Source organism: Procambarus clarkii, chromosome 62 (genome assembly GCF_040958095.1).
Source record: "Procambarus clarkii isolate CNS0578487 chromosome 62, FALCON_Pclarkii_2.0, whole genome shotgun sequence".
In the NCBI taxonomy this organism is placed as follows: Eukaryota; Metazoa; Arthropoda; class Malacostraca; order Decapoda; family Cambaridae; genus Procambarus; species Procambarus clarkii.
The window spans coordinates 24,931,951-24,952,350 of record NC_091211.1 but is presented as its reverse complement, the minus strand read 5'-3'; the positions used below and the strand labels follow the sequence as shown (position 1 = coordinate 24,952,350).

The 20,400-nt window shown below is 42.8% G+C and overlaps 1 protein-coding gene across 1 annotated transcript in view; it reads right to left on the bottom strand.

Moving 5' to 3' along the window:
• The window catches only part of LOC123766609 (CTD small phosphatase-like protein 2-A), a 54,712-nt gene extending 44,406 nt beyond the window's left edge, over positions 1–10,306 (bottom strand). Inside the window, exons 1-2 of the mRNA XM_069308532.1 lie at positions 10,288–10,306; positions 8,631–8,748 (exon numbers count right to left, since the gene is read on the bottom strand). Of these exons, the coding sequence (XP_069164633.1) occupies positions 8,631–8,748; positions 10,288–10,306 (137 nt within the window). The remainder of the gene's footprint in view (positions 1–8,630; positions 8,749–10,287) is intronic.
• Positions 10,307–20,400: the final 10,094 nt, after the last annotated feature.

Genomic DNA, 20,400 nt, shown 5'->3' with positions numbered 1-20,400 from the left:
TTCTTCCCTCTGACACTGAAAATACTCGTCATTGTGTACAGCCACCTGGATTGTACCTAGGATGGGGTTCCGAGAGTTCTTCTACTTGATTGTTGCCGCCGGAGGCGGCTAGGTTATTGTGCACTCCATACTCATCCTGTGAGCGGTAGCGCAAAAGCATTAAAGAGGGCACAACAGGTTTCTACTTCCCAAGCCCGGTCCGAGGTCAGGGCTTGGGGAGTAACCTGTCACCTTTCAAGACTTGTAAATTATCATGTTTTGTGGGGCATGGGTCAGGTCGTTGGGTGTAGCCGTATTCTGGATGGGGGACAGTCTTGCCACCAACTATGGAATCTCGATGCGCTAACATGCTTCCCGTCGCCAAGAACAATAAGTACAGTATGCAGCTATGTGGACCCAGGTTATGTGGGTGGGTGCAGTGTATGGGTGGGTGCAGTGTGTGGGTGGACGGTGTGTGGGTGGGTGCAGTGTGTGGGTGGGTGATAGAGAAGTGGGGTGTTGAGGAGGACAGGTGGTTGGATCAATAATTGTCGAGTCCCACCCTGCTGCTGCTGCTGCTGTTGCTAGTGGCACTCTTTACCTCTCGCACCTTCGGCCAGCGCCACCTGGTCAGCACCACCTGCCTCACGCACCCCCTGTGTCGCACCACCTGCCTCACGCACCCTGTGTGTCGCACCCTTGCCTTACACCCGCATCACACACTCCCCCTCACCCAACATGCCTCGCGCCTCTTAATCCTCACATCCGCCTGGCGCCCCACACCTAATGACCCCAGGAGGGGGGGATACCTACAGCTGGTGCCCGGGTACACGGCCACACACGTGACAACACACACACGTCACACACAACACAACAGGGGCACACACCGTTCACAGTACACCTTTACTTGTAGGAACCAGCCGCTGCCATGCTAGCAGTGCGGCACGTCTCTTGCGAGCCGCTACCATTGTTAGTACATCAGTTTTTGGCCTTAGGGGGGGATCTATACGTCAGAATGCAGTGTCATGAGGGTTTGAACCTACGTCCGAGATACGCCCAGACGCGCCTTAGTCGATTGCACCATATGGCCAAAAGAATTGCAACCGGGAATGCTACTGCCCTCACACGGATCCTGCAGCCTCTCCGAGACACAAACCAGGGTTCTACACAATTTCCCCCGTGCCCCCGGGCTCTGTCAACAAGCTGTTCTACCTCTTCGCCCTTACTTAAATACACACAGAAATCTCAATAGCGTGATACATCAAATGAACAAATCCACAAGGGCCGTGATGAGGATTCGAACCTACGTCCGAGAGGATCCCAGACGGCAGCCGCTACATTATACAAGACATCCTATAAGGCGGGGCTGGGCGGTCACCACGTTATCCTGTCAGCACATTTAGCAGAGTGGTGCACCGCTATATTCGTCAAGACCGGGGCAGGAGAGCGACAGGCGAGCGCCGGAAACTTGAGCCAAACTTCGCACTCGCGGAAGCTTAGGAACGGTTTTTTCTTTAACTTATTAATAGGTGATGACACACCTGGGGTTCCCGCACTTACGAGCAGGGGCAAAGGGGGGGGGGGGGTTGAATTGATGGGGAGAGTGAAGAGAAGGAAAACACAAACAGTTTACTTTGAAGAGGTGAAGGGGGTCGGTAATAGCTGTAGTTATTAATAATAATAACAACAATAATAATGCATTGTATCAGGAGATACGCAGTCAGATCGCATTCATACACGTTAGGCTGATATCGAGGTCAACCCAAGGTCGAATTACTGACCCCGCCCAGGATGCAACCCCACAACAAGCTGACTAACTCCTGATTACCAACTTACTGCTAGGTGAACAGTTGAATTAGGTGATAGGCAGCAAGTAATGCGCCCAACAATTTCTGTCCCGCTCGGGATTCTCGATTGCGCGTCGAGAGCAAAACCGACTGCACTACCGGGACCCTCCAGTGTAGTTTCAGACCTTTTCTGGCTCCACACATCTTGAATGTACTGTGTTACATGTTACGGGTCGAAGAGTGAACGAGTTTGATAAGAATATGTAGGTTCACTGCTGCCACCACATACCTCTATAGAAGTCCAGGGGCCAGATTCACGAAAGCACTTACGCAAGCACTTACGAACGTGTACATTTTTCTCAATCTTTGGTGGCTTTGTTTCCAATTATTAAACAGTTAATGAGCTCCGGAACCCCAGGAGGCTGTTTATAACAATAACAACAGTTGAATGGTAAGTTTTCATGCTTGTAAACTGTTTAATAAATGTAACCAAAGCCGACAAAGATTGAGGAAAGATGTACACGTTGGTAAGTATTTGCGTAAGTGCTTTCGTGAATCTGGCCCCAGACTTCCACCCCTATTTACTGCACACATTCCTTCTACAATCACCTATTAATATCTTGCGAGGGGACGAAGGGACACTAGGGATTACTTCTCCCCACAGATCGATATACCTATAGAGCAGACTGTCTGCTGAAGTCTCGGAGAAAATATCAGCACTCATATAAATCACCTTGAAACAATCTAAAGGCACCCTAACAAGCCAACCCATTTGTTTAGCATTTGTCTAAGAGTCGCAATCAAGTCGACGGCTTCCAACTGGCCCAATATAGAGTGTACATTCTGATAAATGTGTAGTTTTTTCGTGCATGTGCTCTGTAAGTAGTTTTTATAGCTATGTGCAAAGGACTTCCTAAACACCTAACCTATATAATATTAATTTATATTTGGGAAAATTCCCGTTTTTTGAATGAACTATGGAGTCGACCGCTGGATGGAATGGAGTCGAGGACGGGTTGTGGTCGTGTGTAAACCGTGTTTCATTCATAAACAGGGGGTTTGGCGGGTGCATGGAATCACTTTTGGGTCTTTGTTTGGAGGACGGGCTGTTCAGCGAGCTCTGCTGCATCAGTCACCTAAACACGTTTCTCCTGGACTGAACTTGGCAGGAAATTGGCATAAAGAAGGTGGATGTTCGCCTTGACCTGGTGGCTGGGTGGCTGGCCTCCCCCCGGCCTCTCCTGCTTCCACATCCTCTCGAGCACCGCTCCTGTGCCAGGTAAGTCCACTACGGGTTCACCATAGCCCGTGCTACTTGCCCCGCTCCTGTGCCAGGTAAGTCCACTACGGGTTCACCATAGCCCGTGCTACTTGCCCCGCTCGTGCCAGGTAAGTCCACTACGGGTTCACCATAGCCCGTGCTACTTGCCCCGCTCCTGTGTCAGGTAAGTTACGGGCTCACCATAGCCCGTGCTACTTGCCCCGCTCCTGTGTCAGGTAAGTTACGGGCTCACCATAGCCCGTGCTACTTGCCCCGCTCCTGTGTCAGGTAAGTTACGGGCTCACCATAGCCCGTGCTACTTGCCCCGCTCCTGTGTCAGGTAAGTTACGGGCTCACCATAGCCCGTGCTACTTGCCCCGCTCCTGTGTCAGGTAAGTTACGGGCTCACCATAGCCCGTGCTACTTGCCCCGCTCCTGTGCCAGGTAAGTTACGGGCTCACCATAGCCTGTGCTACTTGCCCCGCTCCTGTGCCAGGTAAGTTACGGGCTCACCATAGCCCGTGCTACTTGCCCCGCTCCTGTGCCAGGTAAGTTACGGGCTCACCATAGCCTGTGCTACTTGCCCCGCTCCTGTGCCAGGTAAGTTACGGGCTCACCATAGCCCGTGCTACTTGCCCCGCTCCTGTGCCAGGTAAGTTACGGGCTCACCATAGCCTGTGCTACTTGCCCCGCTCCTGTGCCAGGTAAGTTACGGGCTCACCATAGCCTGTGCTACATGGAAATTCTTCGAGTAGCTGAATCTATACCAACAACAACTTCCACGTCCTAGCCTTACTTTATAAACGCATGTTTAAATATGCATTTTAACTGTATAAACGCATGTGAAACAAACGCTTGAATACCACCCCAAGTGAACAAATCCACAAGGGCCGTGACGAGGATTCGAACCTACGTCCGGGAGCATCCCAGACACTGCCTGGACTTATTTTTATTTACTTTTGGACTGGACTTACACTATTTTGAATAGTACTTACCACCCCAAGTGCTATTCTAAACAACACATAACTGACCACAAACACCACGCAAACATAACAGACTGACGCCTACAAGAGACAACCCTCTCGCCCCTATTTTAGCTTAAACCATTACTGTCTTGGAACGTTTCATGAACGTTGTGTTCCAGCATGCGATACTTTATGTCTTTTAAGTGAATGACACCACAAGTTAATATAACATTCAAGGAAATAAAGCCATTTAGAATAGGTTGCTAAGTTAGTTACCATTCAACTGAATCAAATCAAACTATTAATATAAATTAAATTTTTCGAAGAACTTGTTTTAAAGATATTCTGTTTGCTTATGCTTCCATTGAAGACTTACCATTCTCTACGCAAATTATGTTCTTCCAAAGTTATCGGCATACTCGCCCCCTTCTTAAATAACCCTAAATAATATTTTATTGTGCTTTACAGGATACAATAAATCTATAGTACGAAAATAATAGAACCCGCTCAAGTTCCGAAAACGGAGGAAGCAACCGGAGGAAGGTAGAACCCGCTCAAGTTTAGAAAACAGAGGAAGCAACCGGAGGAAGGTAGAACCCGCTTAAGTTTAGAAAACAGAGGAAGCAACCGGAGGTAGGTAGAACCCGCTTAAGTTTAGAAAACAGAGGAAGCAACCGGAGGAAGGTAGAACCCGCTCAAGTTTAGAAAACAGAGGAAGCAACCGGAGGTAGGTAGAACCCGCTCAAGTTCCGAAAACGGAGGAAGCAACCGGAGGAAGGTAGAACCCGCTTAAGTTTAGAAAACAGAGGAAGCAACCGGAGGAAGGTAGAACCCGCTCAAGTTTAGAAAACAGAGGAAGCAACCGGAGGTAGGTAGAACCCGCTCAAGTTCAGAAAACGGAGGAAGCAACCAGAGGTAGACCAGTGTGGTGGCAGGCGTCCAACCTCCCAAGGTGAGGGACCTGCCTCTTAAACCGGATGTAAACAGAGACTGAAGCGGGTAGGCCCACCAACCACAGTCACCGCAAGTCCCCCCCCTCAACCCCCATCATACTACTAACCTCCATCACTCTCTCCCTTCTAGGTGATGTACAGCACAGTTTTTCAGGCAATAAGTAGGGTATATTGTTCCAGACTCAAACCATACAGACAATTAGACCTCTTGAATTGTTCCTTAGCAAAGTTTAGCTCGATTTCCACCTCTCATAACGCAAACATACGAACGAACGAACAAGCATGTCAATTCACCGTGACCCGTTTATACTAAAATAAATGCTAGAGGAAATATTCTCCGAGGGGCGGTCGCCTCGCGTGCAAAGTTTCTATTAATAGTCTTCAGATAAACTAATTTAAATTTTTTGCCCCGAGGGGCGAGTTTATTGGGCAGCGCCACTCATCTTGTGAGTGAACATACCGCCATAGCAGAATGTACAACACTCCCCAATAGGAAGAAAACCCGCTGGGTAGATAAACTAATGTCTCTACTCTGTCAGTGATGTAACAGAATGAAACACTATGCTCCAATTTTCCAATTTTCAGTTTTATTAATAATATAATGAGTGATGATTTACGAGCCATTTCAGCAACGTGTTTTCAGATATTGTCTTAGTATAATGTACACTTATAATATTGTGACGTAATTATGTATTGTGCTCCTGTTATGGTAGGAATTATGTAACCATTGTCTCGCAATTGTTATTTAACTAAATATTTACATAAATATAAGGTAGATTTGTGTACTGTATCTACACAGCCCATCCTCCTAAAATGAGAACACCTGTAGTAACGATTTGGTCCAAAAGTACAGTACCAACATGTGGTGATGGACCAACTACATGTTGGTTGGTCCATCACCAAAGGTATTTGTTTGTATTAACGAACTTGGACAGATCGGAATGTTTTTTTAACTAACATAAATATAAGGCCTCTCCTACCAATCCTAGCCCCAATACACGCAAACTTAGGTCTATTATAGTACATATATATGCTACACTAGTCATAGGAATATTCAAGCTTGGTTTTATTCCGTCCCCCTAGACTGTAAAATTAATAGTACATGTAAGTAATTATCAAAAGAAGGCACCAAACCGGAAAGGCTATGTAGCACCACCAAATGTGCGGAGTAATCAGAGGGCGCTAAATATCACCAAGGATGCCAATACGAGAACAGAAACGCATAAGGCGAACGATATCAAAAGTATCCGATTCACCAAGAATTCTATCGAGGGACAAGTGACCGCGAGGGACGGTCGGAAAGCAAGACACGCTCGTCTTGGAAGTCAGGACATTCAACAAGAAAAAGTTGTTTACTGGTTGTTGTTGTTGTTAAAGATTCGCTACCTGGAACAAAAAGTTCCAAGTAGCACGGGCTATGGTGAGCCCGTAGTGTTTACTGGTGGTCCATCACTGCATACGAGTACTTTCGACCAAACACTTTCCATAAGTGCAGGATACTGTCATTTCAGGAGGATGGGCTGATCTATATTCCAGCCAATAATTACCTATAACCAGTTGGTCAAAGGTAGAAAAAAATGGGCTGTTGGACCCAATAATTTTGTTGTATTATTGAATTAGCCCAAACCAAGAAAATTGAAAATTAAAGAACCTAACTTGTCAACGCAAGTTTAGGCATAACACTGTACACGAATGTGCTATATTACGCCTAGGATTGTTTAATTTTGGTTTTAACGTTGTTTCATAGCCAGTACAGAATTAATAGTTCAAAATATGAACACTGTTGACTGCAAGTCCATTTTTTGAACTTGAACTTTTGTACACTGCACTTGTCCCACAAAAAACGTTCACAACCTTACACTGACTGCACTTATCCCAGGAAAAAACGCTCACAATCTTACACTGCACTTGTCCCACAAAAAAACGTTCACAACCTTACACTGTACTTGTTCCACAAAAAAAACGTTCACAACCTTACACTGCACTTGTCTCACAAATAACGTTCACAACCTTACACTGCACTTATCCCACGAAAGAACGCTAACTTCGCTAATCACTTATTATTTGTATGTGTTTTTGTATCAAAAGATTGAGTAACTTTTATCATTATCAAAATATTCTTACTAGAAATACGGAAACAAACACTTTCCCAACTGGGTAACAACACCAGTACTCGTTACGTCACCATTCGCTTCATCATTAATACACTATCATTTTCATTCTTGATACATCATTAATATACTATCACTTTCAGAATTAATGCATTGATACTGCTACCATTAACACAGCAATATTACTTTATAAGTAAAAGTATTAAAAACTTTGTAAATAAACTACGATCTAGTAATAGCATCACTTTCAACATTAATACCACTACTAACACATCACTTTCACATCGAATGCATCATGAATTTAGCAATCATTACATCATTTTCACCACTAATACAATCATATCTTGTATAATACAAAACCTCCAACAAACGAGCTAACAATTACATTTTCATTCTCCTAAATTTCTAGTCATATCCGAACCACTACTAGGTATGGTTATTTAATAACTATACGAGTAGGCTACATTTCAACCAATTTTATCCGGTTTGGACCAATCAATGGTATTCATCATTGAAGCATTTAAGCCAATTCTGTTTGAACAATTAGTTTCTAATCACACGTTTTCAGATTTTTAACAAGTAAATTTTTGTAAGCCTTTCGTCGAACCTGTCGCTGCATAATAGTTCACTTGTAAGGTCACCAGGGGGACCACCAGTGTTTACCCGAGTCCCCAGCGTCAGTTGATGGCACGAGTCTCACTGATGGACAGACAGGCACGACCAGGAACAGCTGAGGTGAAACTGGGCGGGAGTAGATATCGGAAGTGGGATTACCGTGTGGTAGTGGTGGAAGGCAGAGACGGCTAGGCAGATTAGAAAACCTGTGAGGCTATAGAAACAGATGGAACACTAGAAATTGTAGAGATGAGAGGTAATTAAACGTCTTGACAAATCTGCCACAAAGACCCTCTCACCAACACCTTGACTCTTACCAACACTGTAGCCTCGACTGTCACGAACACTGTAGCCTCGACTGTCACCAACACTGTAGCCTCGACTGTCACCAACACTGTAGCCTCGACTGTCACCAACACTGTAGCCTCGACTGTCACCAACACTGTAGCCTCGACTGTCACCAACACTGTAGCCTCGACTGTCACCAACACTGTAGCCTCGACTGTCACCAACACTGTAGCCTCGACTGTCACCAACACTGTAGCCTCGACTGTCACCAACACTGTAGCCTCGACTGTCACCAACACTGTAGCCTCGACTGTCACCAACACTGTAGCCTCGACTGTCACCAACACTGTAGCCTCGACTGTCACCAACACTGTAGCCTCGACCCTCGCCAACACTAACCTCGACCCTCACCAAGACAGTGACCTCGACTCTATCCTGCAGCATGACCTCGGCCTTAACCACAACTAGAGCAATGAACGGCACATGCGCACATGGCTGAATGTGGTCACTGAAGGCCAACGATCGTTACTTCACAACACAACGTTGCACAATTCAAAGATTGTAAAGTGCGTGGGTGAGGGGTAGAGGGTTGAGTGGGGGGGGGGGGAGAGGGGGGTGTTGACGAGGTGTGGTTAACGAGTGAGAGCTACAGTTGTAGCAGTAGCGAGTACCTGGTGTAGACGCTGGTGTCTTGCCTCCGTGTTGTGGGCCGACACTGCTGCTGCTGCTGCTGCCCGCCCACCCGGGCCACACCATTGATTCCTGCGCGCTCACCCACCCTCTCCACATCTAGCCCCCCCTATCCCCTACCTCCCGTCTCTTAACCCGTCCTCCTCCCTCCAGGCACTCCTCCTGTCCTGTCATGCCAGCCTGCAGCCACTACTTTACCCTGATGTACTCCTAGTCACAAGGTACACGCACCGCACCACCAAGCCCCCTGCAGAAAACACGAAGGTGCTTCCCAGGAACTGAGCTCCAGCTCCGCCTCTTGACCATTATTCGGGTGGGTTGTACTTCCTAACCGTATCAACTTTCACATTTGTACCTGTGTATGAAACTGACATGAAATTTCATCTAATATATAAAACACTATTTTCATGTATCAAAATTATCTGACCGCAAACCCGCCTTGGTTCAATTCGCTGATGCCCTAGTAAGTTCAGATCAGTTCTTTTTTGTTAAGCAATACAAGGTTTATCTTGTACGCATATGGACTCGTCTGGCAAATACCCATTTTCTAGTTATGAGTTTTTTTTTTTTAAGTTGAGGATTCCACTCTGCAGCAGCATGAAGCATACAAAGAAAGCGCCAAGCCAGTACGAATAGATATCGCTGCATATTCTAAACCTGACGTTGTACCCACATACATAAGACCAATTTTGGACAAAGTTTTTGTATAGGGCACCGAAAAATTTACTATTGAGATTCATGAAGAGACGGAGAGGGGTTTGGTGGGTGTTTGCCCGTCCTCAATCTGTGAAAGGGAAGGGAACTATCAGGAGAAAGAAATAAAACAATTACGACTATATAGCACATGGAAGGGATCAGAATAAGGGTTTCGGGATGGGGAGGACGGAATGGTGCCCAACCACTTGGACGGTCGGGAATTGAACGCCGACCTGCATGAAGCGAGACCCGTCGAGTCCAGGTAGTTGGGTGGAGGGAGGGCTAGGTAAAGCAAGATGGCACTTGGGGCACTGCTTCCTAAATATTGGTAGCTGGTGCTTTCTTGTATCTTAATATGGATGATGGCGGCATCCACAATTAATCTGTGCAACTACTCGCATTTAACTACAGTGTTCCTAACTTGCACCCGCGTCCTTATATTTTTGTATTTTTTTTAACATTGTGACTATATCTTCTCTGGTGTTTCTTCTCAAATTGGAGTGAACCAGTTCCCTTAGCCTACCTGTAAGTCATATTAAGCGAAGAGGCCAAGCCTATGTGGCTAGCCTACCTGTATTCATCGATTTATTATTATACTTTGGGGAACTAATCTTGTTTCAAAGGTTGATGCCTTTCCGGTGCTGTATATTGTAGAACTGGTCTGTAGTAGTGTTTATATTACCTCCAAGTCTTTAAACCTTGTATATACTTTTGTGTATAAGCGCGTGTGCAGGTATTTTAAATATAGCGTAAACAAGCCTAGTGAATGAAGCACAGAGCATCCACCTCACGACGCTTAACAAGGTCAGTAAACACTGCATTTCCTGGTAGGGTGTAGGGTGGGTGGGCGCCAGTTGCACCTGGAGCCGTCGCTCGTGCCTCTGCCCGCATACCTGCCCCTGCGGTCGCAACAGGGCCTCGGGTGCACCATCACTACTGCACCTTCCACCTCCCGCGCCATGCGTCACTCGCGCCAGATTTAGCCCCTTGCGTCACCGTCTCGGAACACATACGCGCACATAACGCCCTGCAAAAGCGCGCGCTAGCTTCAGCGATCGTGTTCGTAAATGCGAGCGTGTACAACGTAATCGTGCGTGCTGGCTTTGCGTGCAGAGTAAATTTCGTGACAACAGGGGAGAAATTATCAAACCAGAGTTCTACCCGTCAATCATGATATAAAAAATAGATGCCGGCTTCCTGAGCACCCCAGAATACTACACCTACTGTATTATACACCAGCCCACTAACCCTTGCGTCCGAGTTGGATTTCCGCATACTCGAACAGAATCTATTTTATTTCCATGACCATAAGACTGCATAATTCGTAATACAATTCAGTATACACATATGTTGAAAATAAGATTTTCTCAAGTCGTAAACTGTAGCCTCATAGTTCAAAAACTATCTCGGCACATCGCAGACTCTACGCACTTGCAGATATAACATTTGATACATTACGTTAGTGTGATTACTCTGTGAAGTGAAAGAGGCGCGTCAGAGGTAGAACTTTCCTAGGTGACAGCCAGAGTGCATTGGGGGATTGTGTGAAAATCCTGGTCCGGCTTCAGTGGAAGCCTCTGGAAACCCTCGTGTGTTCAGAATTCCAGGTTACAATCCTTTTGACCATGTCGTGACCTGATTGTCTGGGGCTTGAGTGTGAGACTACCCACCGCATAGGTTCGAATTCTCATCACTGCTCCTATGGATTTTCTTACCATTCCCTTTGTCACAGCCCTAACTACGACTAAAGATATTTCGACTAAAATTAACTACGACTAAAATGAGGACTTGTCAAAACCCAGTTCATTCTCAATTTTCTCTGACTCATATTCTTATAAGATATTATCGTGATACTGGTATGTTTTGCCCATCTCAATAAGCTTTATTTTTTGTATCATCTTTTGAACAATTATTGCGATGCAATTTCAGGGCTTGACAGCCATCAGTTTAGGGATACCGCAAAGCTGGTGATAATAATAATATAATAAACAATAATAATTACTTGTTTATTGATATTAAAGTCCATATAGTACATTTTATGCATGTAACACAATTCGTATGTGATATGTATATTACGTAAAGCCACTAATACATAGAGCGTTTCGGGCAAGTATATGTTTGTTTTTCTTCATACATTAAAACCCTTAAACGTAATATGCCTGATACTGAATATATGATTTAGTGTTGATACCTAATTATACGTTGGCTGATCCGGCAGAAAATTCAGCAGTACCGGATTTGAACAACGTCCGCAGAAGCCAGTCAGTATCGGTGAGATTAATTGGCTGGAAAAATTGGCATCGCAGTTTAAATCTGAAAAAATAAGTTCTCACACACACACACACACGGACACGGACAACTTAAGGTAGACAGACAGTAATGTCCCATAAATTAACCCGATCTACCACAAAGACACGTCACATTAAATGAACCTAGATGTGTACACTAGGTACAAGTTATTCAACTGCTTTTTAAGTTTTCGTATGTATATTAAAAAAAAATCAAAATAGGACATTTGTCCAGTCATGACAACGGACTGTTTACGTACAAAATACAATTCAAAATACAATCGTTAGTGTAGTACTAAGTCTTGGTACCAGATTTGTGGTGAGGTGGTGACAATAACAGATGGTTGTGTTTGCAGTGGTTGTGATAGTTGTGTGGTTGATGTTGACTGTAGTAGTTGTAGCTAGATATACATGGGGTTGTATCAATAGTTATAGATTTGTTGTAGATAGTAGAAGTGGTATGCACCACTGGTAGTGGTTCTTGTGTTTGAAGCAAAGGTGAACATATTAGCAAGTTCAATGTATGCTATGTTTAGGATTTTTTTAGGATTTAAACTACATGATAGTGGCCTGGGGTACACAGGCAGGGGGGAAGGGAGTATATGCAAACCTGTAACCCAAGCTTTGAGAGTAAATTATAATTTCCTAATAGAGGAAACATTCAAGAAACGTTAAACATGTTCGAAATGGCACTTTTTTTCAAAATGAAACGAGCATCAAAATAGCAATGTTTTAAATATTATACAAACGGCGGAAATATTAAAGATTTATGCATTTGTGTACAGAAATAGTACTGCAGATCAGATTGGCTACCAGTTCTCCAATTCCCAGGAAAGGAAGAAATTACATTGCTGTTATTTAAGAATTGCACTGAAATTTAATAAAGAATAATTGTCAGTCGATAAAGTCAACAATACTGGTATTAAATACTGTACACTACACTATTATGTTTTTGGAAACAAATATGTTTAAAACATAAACCGTCTGCTAACTTTTATATACATTCAATTGTTAATATGCTGTACAGTATTAATATTACAGTACTACTGTTATAAAAAAAAAGGAATTCTTAGATAAATGAAAACTTTTTATACTACACTACTTGTACCAATTTTTATATTAATACAACTTTTTATACTACAGTATACAGTACTGCTAAAATATTTTATACTACAGTATCGGGCAAAGTTACATAGCTTGCAAATCTAACATGCAATATTTAAATGAGAATATGTCCATGAACTAGCTATGCACTGATCACTCAGTCCAATTACAGCATTACAATCACTTTTTTTTTTTTTTGAGCTAGTGTGCTATGTGCCTCTGTAAATACAGTAACATGATACCGCCATCGGACTTTGAAAAGTACAGCAGTACTGTAATCGTGGAAAAATGTAAAAATATTTATTCTAAGTAACTATTGGTGGAATCTCAAATTAAGTCATTAATGGTTCCTCGCAAAACAATTAAGCTGGGATGATGGGCTTCCAGTCTTTGCCACAGAAAACTTTAAATGCAGTGTATGCTAAATTTACCAGTCATCATCCATGGCCGGCCAAACAAAAATTATTTTTCAATTGCAAGCATATTAATGAGTAAAGCAGGATATTATAAGTCACACCAGCAGCTTGAATTGAGCTAGATGAAAGTAACGCGTCTAATACAGTAAATGGGAGAGGGGTGGCGAGTCTAAACTTGTGGTTTAGTTTATGGCTTCCCATAGTCAGACAGGAATCCTGTTAGTGTAGGCTTATTGAAGTCCATCCTAGGCAAACTGCTGACCTTCCCCTGGATGCACAGACGGTTATCTTGAGATGATTTCGGGGCTTTAGTGTCCCCACGGCCCGGTCCTTGACCAGGCCTCCACCCCCAGGGAGGGGCTCTATACAAGCCTAACGTATATACATACACAGGCTGGCGGTTCCCTAACAAAAGAATTATATATCGTACAGTAATTTGAAAGCAGCAGCTTAACCTCAGCACAACATTTGTATACATAATCGGAGCAGAATTTGTTGATGTGCACTATGACAATAAAAAACAAATTAAACAAGTATAAACCATCTGCTAGGCATTCTGAATAGGATTGTAAATATTTGAAGGGTTGAAGCATGGATACTTTTAGGTTATAAGGAGAACTATATAGTTTTATATAACAAAATTATAAGCACCATTTGCATAAAGAATATAATTCCATAATGTTATTATATATGCTGACAACTCGCATAATCGGGCCTCACTAACTCTTATATTATTCAGATTAATATTAGTTTGGTATCACTTCAAAATCTTTACAATAATTTCACATCGTTTCTTGGAATCAATGAATATGGGTAAACTCCACAATGCAAATTAATTCAAGACAGATGTTCTGCTCCACAGACAGGGTTTTGGATATCATATATTTCCTAATTTTAAATTGAAATACCTAATCTTAACCTTTCTCTAGCAATACTGTACATAATTAACTTGCTCCCTACTCTTTTTTTTTTCTGGACAAGTTGGAAATGGAACATCACATCTTGATACTGAATGTATTTTTGTTAAATAGCCTACAGTAAAATGTTAAAACATTGTACATATTATGTCACCAGACAGGCACAGGTATAATTTCACATCACGACACCATAACACTGACAACCCAGTGATATGACCCTCTTCATTTTACACCACATTGATCAGATTAGGTACACTCCACAAAAATGCTTCCGCAAAAATGCGATATCCCCCTTTTTCAAACTTGGCCAAAACTTTGTTCAAATATCCTTAATCATGATATCACCCTTTGCCCGAAACACTGGATATCACCCTTTTTGTCCGAAAGACTTTGAGTATTAGTGGCCTTAGGCGTAGTATATACTAGCTCTATCTAGAAATCCAACATTCTGCTTGTAACCCAATATGAATATACTTTAACATAGATAAAAATGTATTTAATAATTTATTTGCTTGGTTTAGTGCACTCTTTTGATAATAACTTTTAAAATTGCTCATAACCTTAAGTAGCCAAACTAATCTAATATAGTATATTCTTATCTAATCTAGATTTAATATAACCAAACATAATTTAACTTAATTTAACATCATTTCAGAAAGTGGCTAGCTGGAAGTGGCAACAATCCAACTGCCTAATGTGCAATAATCACAATTTTTATCTCAAGACACATCTACCCTAAATCACACATCATGCTGCAACATTAAACATGCTTAATCCTATATTTCTCCCCTGTAAACTATTACTAGGCTTGAAAAGTGATCATTATTCTTCCTCAAATCACATAACTGACAATTACTAATTATTCCTTACTAATGAAAACATTATAAATTGTAATAAGCTGTCAATTGTAAACTAGTTTACAGTACTAGCTGTTGAATATTAATTATGCATTTTTTGTATTAAATCCCGTACACTTTCTATATATGCTCGAGGCATTGAGGCGATAATGAAATAGTTTATATTCGTAACTTGGCATAACGCTTTGCATACAAGTGGATATATTAAATATACATACAGTGATTAAGTAGGTGCCACAGGGTATCATGCTCTGCATATTTTTGGTTAAATTAAATTAGTTATTATAGGTGCAATGCACATGGTAGCCTTCATTAAGTATTACTGCACCGACGTAAACGTCTAAAACTCAACAAAACGGCCCAGACGCCATTAATTTTGCCAATACAACAATGAGAGGTGAGGAATGAGGCGGCCATCCAGCCCACTAATGTGGACACGTCCTTGCCGTGCGCCTTATCAACCAAGCAGCCGCCATGGACGCGCTGCCAGCCTTGCCCACAGTTCCCGCGCACTTTTTTAAATCGAAAATTCTCCCGCCTCGAGTCATAATGGCGTGTGACAATGAGCCCATAGGCAAGACTAACCATAATTAGACCTAACAGGCGTACAAGAATCCAAAAATGCGTGTCGTGTGCGCTTCTTGGAAGAAATTAAGGCACTACTCACCCAAAATTTGAATGTGAGATGTCTCCATGGATGGGACGGGAGGCAGGTGAACCTTCTCGCACCACCAGTCACGCGAGACTCTACATCCATAACACAAACTCTACTCATTAAATATGTGTATTGGTAAGTTGGTTTAAACATATATGTTTAACTTTAAAAAAATCCCATAAACACATTTCATAGTGATGCAATATTTTATGATGAAGGGAAAAGAGAGTTGAAGGAGAGTCATTAGCCTGAAGTTGAACATAAACAAACCGAGGGCGGTGTCTGCTGGTGCCAGAGCGGCCCGCCCCGGGACCTTTATTAATCAAATTTTACATGTCTTTACCGACGTATTCTACCTCCACACTATTCTAATTACCAATATTATCGTAGCAATTAATAATACACGGGGAAGGAAACCATGACAAGCACAATATGTGGAAATAAATATAGAAGGGTCAAATGTGCACGAATTATTTTGGGAAGAGTAACGAGGAGACGAAAAAGTGGTGTGAACAACACGTGAGCCAAGAGCAGGGATTTGAGGAGAGTGTTGCGCAAGTGGCGGCTCCCAACATCTTCCTGTGGCCTTGGGGAAGGTGTTGTGGACAACATGCGAGCCAAGAGTAGTGGGGGCTAATAAGTTACATCGCAAGTGGTGGCTCCCAACACCAACCCAGCGGGTTTTCTTCCTATTGGGGAGTGTTGTACATGCTGTTATGGCGGTATGTCAACTCACAGGATGAGTGGTGCTGCCCAATAAACCCTCCCCTCGGGGCAAAATTTAAATCTTCCTGTGGCCTTAGGGAAGGTGCTGTGAACACATACAGAAGGGTAGAAATAGCCTAAGCTACTCTATCCCTTTGAGATGTATTTTTTCTTGTCAATAAACATACTTGAACACATGCGAGCCAGGAGTAGGGGGGGGGGATTGATAAGTTACATTGCAAGCGGTGGCTCCCAACATCTTCCTGGGAGAGCCCTGTGGTCTTGGGGAAGGTGCTGTGAACAACATTTGGAAGGTTTTCTTTTATTAACAAACTTAGATGTACACAAAACTGTGCTGCTACCCTATGCTATATGAAGAATTACAGTCAGTAGATGAAAAACTAGCTATATGTTCATCTATATCCCCGTCTCGTAGGATGATTAGTCATACATGGAATCGGGAAGGAACAGAATTGCTAATCTAATTAACCTGTACTAGTAAAATCTGGGAAGAGCACAAGAATATCCTCCAATATTCGTGAGTGTTCTTACCTCTCAGTTCTGGCACTAGTCCGGTGGTATACCTCTGAATTTTTTTCTAACTTTGTCTTGTGTTTAACTAGGTATGGACTCCAGGCTGGAGCTGCATATTCCAGGATTAATCTGACATAAATGGTATACAAGGTCCTGAACGATTCCTTAGACCTGTGTATGAATTATGTTGTTTACAATGGATGTTGCAAAATATATACTACGAATGTATGTTGGGTTTTGAAGTTTTTGAAGAACTGACTTTGAATCACAGACAATTACTCCTACACTGTTTTTCAATGCATTAATGGTAGGTTGTAGTGCAGTTAATTCTGTAGGTGTGGAGCTAAGCCAGTTATTGAGTCTCATACTAGTGGTTTGTGTACATCTGTTGTTTTTGCATATTTTACAGGTTGGTGCAGTGCACCCTGTGCTTTGGGAACACGGAATCGTCAGCTATTTAACAGTTTTCGTAATTTATATATGGATTTTAGCAGATAATTTTAATATATTTACTTGAAGCCACTAGATTGGCCTCACTAAGAACAAGAAGCCGGTGGCTTGTCAGTGTCCCCCATTAAACAAATACTTCTTAAGGGGAAGCAACGGAATCCATGGACCCCACACGAGAAACATATTTATATTTGATATTACAAGAATACGACGAATTTTGGCACAGTCTGCCGGCTATACAGCTAAATATTTTGAAAACAAACATTTCAAAACAATGTTTTCCTTAAACAATATAAACTATTATTCACTGATCTCTGGAAAATGAATTGAAATTTATTCCTATCCATAATTTGCTCAGTCACATTAAACAGACGATCTTTCTATAGCTTCAAATGTTTCTCAAGCCATGGACCTTTCTCAGAGTAAATGACGTAACTAATAATTTTTTAGTACAGTATTTCACACCAATAAGCTCGTCTCGCCAGCGACCACCTAAACACCAACGGTAGACAATTATATTTCTAAAAGATTCCTCCTCTCCTTTCTTCCATCTCTACCTCATCCCTTCTGTCACAGAAAATGTAATACTGAATTCACACATCGAACTCTAGGCACTCGGCTAGCCACCTTTCACCGCTTATGATGGGGCGGGAGTCACTTTTGACACTTCGTTCTGAGTAGCTAATTCTAAAACAACAACAGAATCATCATCGGCACCGCTCCTGTGCCAGTCCACTACGGGCTCACCATAGCCCGTGCTACTTTGAACTTTTTGTTCCTAGTAGCTGGATTTTAAACAACGAATCATCATCATTACGGGCTATTCATGCTCGTGCCACCTCTTGGGTGGCTTAGTCTTCATCAGTCAATCATCATAATTACGGGCTATTCGTGCCACCTCTTGGGTGGCTTAATCATCATCAGTCTAACTCAGTGTGGTTCAGTGCAGACGCTTGCGAGATATCTTCAACATTCACCAACAATGTAATCCTTGACTTGTGCAGTTCCTCCCTCACAATACAGTTCAGCCTCGACACAAAGCAGACAGCCAAACTCCAGTTGCATCGAGCTTCCACGCTCTCGTCCCGCACTCGAGCCCCTCGACTCTGCTCGCATATTCAGAGCGCCACGCTCTTCACACTCACCCCGCATCCGAGCTCTCTACCCCCTCCCCTCGGCCTCACTCAGCTCTCTGCCCTACTCTAGGCTTCATTTCAACTACAACACTTCACTACACTACAATAACCCACCCTTGGTTAATAGTCCCTAAGCTTAACACTAAAAAGTAAAACTTTTGCCCCCTGTGTGTTGTATTGTTCCTTCAGTAAAATATGCCTCTTAGTCATGCAAAACAAATCAACACAAAAAGTTCATGGCTAGAACTGCCGAAGAACTTAATTGTGTTATGGTGCCGAGCGGCACCAGTGCTGAACAAGTTTTTCCCCTCAGCTTCCTGCTATGTTTTGCATGCACTGACATCACGCCAATTTTTCCCCTTAGACTGATTGAACACTCCCTTAACTAGTGTCACGCCCTCACTTAATTAATAACCTCTACTGCTTCGAGCCCTCATCTTCCTTAAATATTTAGGGTCCAAGGCATAATAACCACAATAATAATACTAATAATGTTTATTCCAAAGAATGTTTACAACGAACATAAAAGTAATGTACAATTGTACATTGTACATGCGCTGGGCATGCAAGTGGAAGCCTCGCGACCCTTGTGGGTGCAGTATTACTCCAGGTTGCAAATCTTTTAACCATGTCGGGGTACAGTTGACTAGAGCGCCTGGAAACATTCGGCACATAGGTTGGAGCCCTCATCAAAGTTCTTGTGGATTTGTTCATTGATATATCACGTTAATGTGTTTATTTCTGTATTGAAGGAGGGGCGTCAGAGGTAGTACTACTGGTTGACAGAGCCCGAGTGCATGGGGGAATTGTGTTCTCGACCAAACCATTCTTGAAAAAGTTTTATTAATTTTTGTATAAATACAAAGTTCATACATCAATACAGCCTACCGAATTTTCATTCTTAAGGCGTTTGATATAATGTAAATTAAATTTATAAAACTTGAATAATGCATTTTCGGAGATTACATTGCTCAGAATGTGCATTAGTACCAAATGTGATCAACTGAGAATTACAAGATAATGCTTAATTTGTAAACATTTTCAGTGTGAGCCATGCCAACACCCTGCAACTTGTGGAGCCACACAATTACTATAATGTAATTAAACCATAACAATACGTGAGCAGTTGCGTGGCGGGGGAAGGCAGGAGGAATGTCACAAGCGGCCCTCCACATTGATCGTTGCCTGCGTCACATCTCCACCCCCGTGCCTCTGCCACCCCCTTAGTGTGGTGCCTCCTCCCTCGTGCCACACCTACCTCCACCCCCACATAATGAAGCACTCGCACCCTCTCTCACAATGCAAACCCCGTCACACTCACTCCCAGGTTAGCTGAAGTACTCCTCAACACCCCCACATGAGTACCCAGCCTCATGTCACACACATACCACCTCATTTTTTCCCCTTTCTACTACCGCTCACAGGATGGGTAGGAGGTGCATAAGAAACTAATTGGATTAAACTCTTATATCATGTACCAGTCCAGTCGTCACACTAACCCAACAATATATGAAGGGGGATCCCCCCCATTCCCCATTGTCACTCATCCTATGGGTATATAGCCTACACTAAAAGGCATTTCTCACAAAACATATATGTGTTTCTTTTAATCCTTAACGCCGTTATTATAACACATTTATAGTTTAGGAGCAAGATTAAGATATAACTATTGATCTTTGCAGGTGATTACATTGAAATCTGATATATAACCTTGCCACACAAGCAATTACATGAAGTAACAGCCAGTATACCATCAAAGTCTCACACTATATGAGATACCAGTTCACCTTACTATCACAATACAACCCTTCACTCTGCATAAGGGACGAGACCCGTGTACCTTCCCCCACCTCACACCAAGCACAAACATCTATATACCCTACTCCATGAGCAGCTGTCTCTCCGTGCAAATGTAACCCCCACTCTGCGTGAGGAACCAACCCCTGTGTCATATCAACCTCTGCGTAAGGAACCAATCCCTATGTCATATCAA